At 39.7% G+C, this 3,570-nt stretch overlaps 1 protein-coding gene across 1 annotated transcript; it reads right to left on the reverse strand.

Annotated features, from left to right (window-relative positions):
- Positions 1–537: 537 nt before the first annotated feature.
- On the reverse strand, positions 538–1,170 carry LOC124893390 (the record flags this gene model as incomplete). Its single annotated transcript, XM_047404403.1, has 2 exons — positions 1,048–1,170; positions 538–811 (listed from the first exon to the last, which is right to left on the reverse strand). Coding segments are annotated over exons 1-2 (397 nt in total), but the record flags the coding sequence as incomplete, so codon positions are not given.
- Between the last annotated feature and the right edge of the window lie 2,400 nt (positions 1,171–3,570).

Below are 3,570 nucleotides of genomic sequence, written 5' to 3' on the forward strand. Positions count from 1 at the left end.
GGTACCTTGGAAAATCTTCCGAAAAAACATCAGGGAACTCATTAACAATGTTGGCTGACTGAATGGTTAGAGCCTCGAACCTAATGTCCTTAACTCGAACTAGATGATAAATGCAACCTTTGCATATTAGCTTTCTGTTTTTAAGATAGGATATAAAATGGCTCTTGGGAGATACTGAACTCCCGTAACACTCAAAGACTGGCTCATCCGAATATTGAAACTTAACCACAAGGGTACGATAGTCTATAAACATATAGCAGAAATGAAGCCAATCCATACCTAGAATAAGGTCAAAATCCACCATGTTCAACTCTATCAAATCAGCAAGTATGACTCTATGAAGAACAATAACGAGACACTTTTTATACACTTATTTAGCAACAACTAACTCCCCCACTGGAGTAGAAACTAGAAAAGGCTCAGGAATCTTTTCAGGACTTATTTCAGAACTCACAGCTACAAGTAGGGTCATATAAGAGAAACTTGACCCGGGGTCCAACAACACATAAACATCAAAGTGAAAGACGCAGAGCATACCAGTAACAACATCGGGAGAATCCTCCTGCTTCTGACAGAATGGTAAGGCATAGAACCTGTTCTGGCGCTGACCGCCAGCAGTACTGGAAGAAGCGCCCTGAGAAGAAGTTGGACGGGCTAAAGGAGCTGGGGCACTATTAGCCTGAGTCTGAAGTCGCACATCTTTGTTCCCCTGCCTGGCATGCGAATACTCTCTAAGTTTGTGGCCCAACTTTCCACAACCAAAATAACCCCTCTGTTCAGCCAAACTCTTGCGGGGATGGGTCCTACGATACTTAGCACATGGAGGATAATTAGTCCTGTTACACTGTTCTGGGACTTAGACATAGAAGGCTTGTTTCCTTGCTCTTGCCTATTTCTGGGCGCGGGAGCACTAGCTGACGAAGGTGCTGGCATGGAAGAACGACTCTGAAACTATGGACGGTTCCCTCCATGGGACCTAGCCTGACCATACTCATGCTGCTCGGATCTAGCCTTCTTTTTTCCCCTCAGTCTATCTCTTTCCCTTACCTTGTCTGCCTCTATTTGTTGGGCATAAATCATCAGCCTAGCAAGATACATGTCCTTGTTGAGCATAGCAGTCCTACATACTTTCAACACCAATCCAGATACTCCAGTCACGAACTTACTCATACTAGCTCGGGTGTCAGAAATTAAATCAGGAGCATATTTGGCTAAATGGTTGAACTTTAAGCAATACTCCTTAACAGTCATGGAGCATTGCCTTAAGTTCATGAATTCCTCTATCTTTGCTTCCCTCATCTCTAACGGGAAAAACGTGTCCAAGAATACATCTTGGAACACCTGCCAAGTAACGGAAGCATCATCTTTCCCTCTATTCTTCTTTCATGCAACAACCCAGTCATAAGCAATGTCCTTCAACCTGTAAGATGCCAGTTCAAGACTTTCTTCCTCCGAGACATACATCACTTGGGTGATCTTCCTTACCTCCTCGAGATACAACTGTGGGTCCTTACCTGCCTTTGACCCATAGAACTCTGGAGGGTTCATCCTCATGAAATCAGGATCCTAACAACCGCTAAATCACCTTCTTGTTAAGGTAGAACTGTGGCCTGGTTATTCGCCTGAACATTTGCGGTAACTGCTTGGGCTAACGCCTGAAAGATCGCCCGAAATACAGTATAAGACACAGTCTCATTCAAGGGATCAATAGGCTGGGGTTGCTCGTTATTATTTCTGCGGGCATTCGCTCTTCAAGGAGAAATTTTCTGAAATAACATAGCACGAATCAATAGCTGGGAGAGACAACTGTAGGCACGATAGAATCTTAAAGAAAGAAATAACTTTTTCCTAAAACGTCTTGTAGCCTCTTGCTCATAGATATGGCGCGCTACACACCGATGATCAAGACTCAACTTAACGTGGCTTGTCAAACTCCCAAGGACTCCTTAAACCTTAGGCTCTGATACCAAGTTTGTAACACCAGAAAATCCGATGCCGGAGCGTCACATGGTGCTTAAGGCTACAAGTAGCCCTAAGCTAACCCTTTGAGCCTGCTACTTAGTATAAAGCTTACTTAAAGATAATGAGAGCAAAATAAAGAATCATGTCATATCATGTCTAACTGAAATCCGAATGAGTACTGTAAAAGTAACAAAATACTACAAATCTAAATATACTGACCATCTAGTCTGACAAAGCCTCTACTACTCAACAAACTAGAGAGCCATTGGAATAGATCCCCAACTGACTCGAACTGAACTGAAAGCAGTAGAACAATTACTAAAAATACTGAAGTGTCTGGAGATAGGTCCTCGAACCATGAGAACTCACCACAGTGGAGATGTAGATAAAGGTACTCGGGATCAGTGACGCTGCTGGGACTGAGCACCTGAACCTACATTATGAGACAATGTAGTACACAGATGTATATGTGGATCAACACTTGGGAATGTACTGAGTATATGAGGGTGTATGGAACTAAATATCAATACAATAAATCTTTACGGAAAACATACATAGTCTTGTAGATGACTCGCATAGCTTGAATAAAACTCTCATAAATCATGAATAATGAAACATGTAGTAAAATTCATGTAAGCCATTACACTTTATTCTAAATCTGTATTTTTTCTTTGATCTTAAGCTTGTAAACTAGTTGAACTCTTAAAACAACAAATTTTAGAACATGCACTTTAGTCTTTTGAAAACAAGGAACTTCTTTGAAACTCAAGGATTTAAAACCTTAATAACTTTAAGATTTGAGACTCTAGGAAAATTTAGAGTTTTTTCTAACCGACATAAACCATGTGAGCTACATGGAGTCCAACTTCTTGCCCACGTTGGGGAGAGCTGTTTTATCCTTGCCATCAGAGTAGAACCTTTCACTTTTATTGATCACTAGCTTAACCCACTTTGGGGTAAATCAAATCCTACGGTGGCTCGTAGTTCTGGGGCATGAGACCTTGGAATCAAGCCCAATTCGGTGCTAAATACTACTTCCTTACTTAAGCTCAGAACTTTTAAGAAAAATCCACCTTAAACAACTTAGAAATATGCAATGGAAGCCAACTATGCTTCCCTTTAGCTTAAATCAAATGGTGTGGATTTTCTTTCTTAGCTTAGGATTAAAATCAACTCTTTTCTTGAAACTCTGGTAGACTATCACCAATAGACTTTAAAACTTTAATAGCATGGAAATATCAATACACTTCTTGAAACACTTTAGAAAGTATCAATAATTCATGCTTGGACTTAAGGCATGTATACTCTTAAAGGATCACAATTTCACAATAAAGCTTAATTCATGACACCAATCTTGGAAACCTTTGAAAATATCACATCAATGTACGAATGTACAATTTATAGAATGAACTATCAATTTAAATCATAAATAAGCGAAATAATCATGCAATTCAAAGCTTGAACAACTTATCAATTCATATTCTCCAAAATAATATAATTTGGGTATAGACCCACTTGCAAAAACATGAAATTCATTTATAAAAATTGAATCTTTGGGCACAAGAACGAAAGAAGTGTTCTTGTTCAAACCCCACATACCTTGAATAT

Source organism: Capsicum annuum, unplaced genomic scaffold (assembly GCF_002878395.1).
Source record: "Capsicum annuum cultivar UCD-10X-F1 unplaced genomic scaffold, UCD10Xv1.1 ctg58500, whole genome shotgun sequence".
NCBI classification, from domain to species: domain Eukaryota; kingdom Viridiplantae; phylum Streptophyta; class Magnoliopsida; order Solanales; family Solanaceae; genus Capsicum; species Capsicum annuum.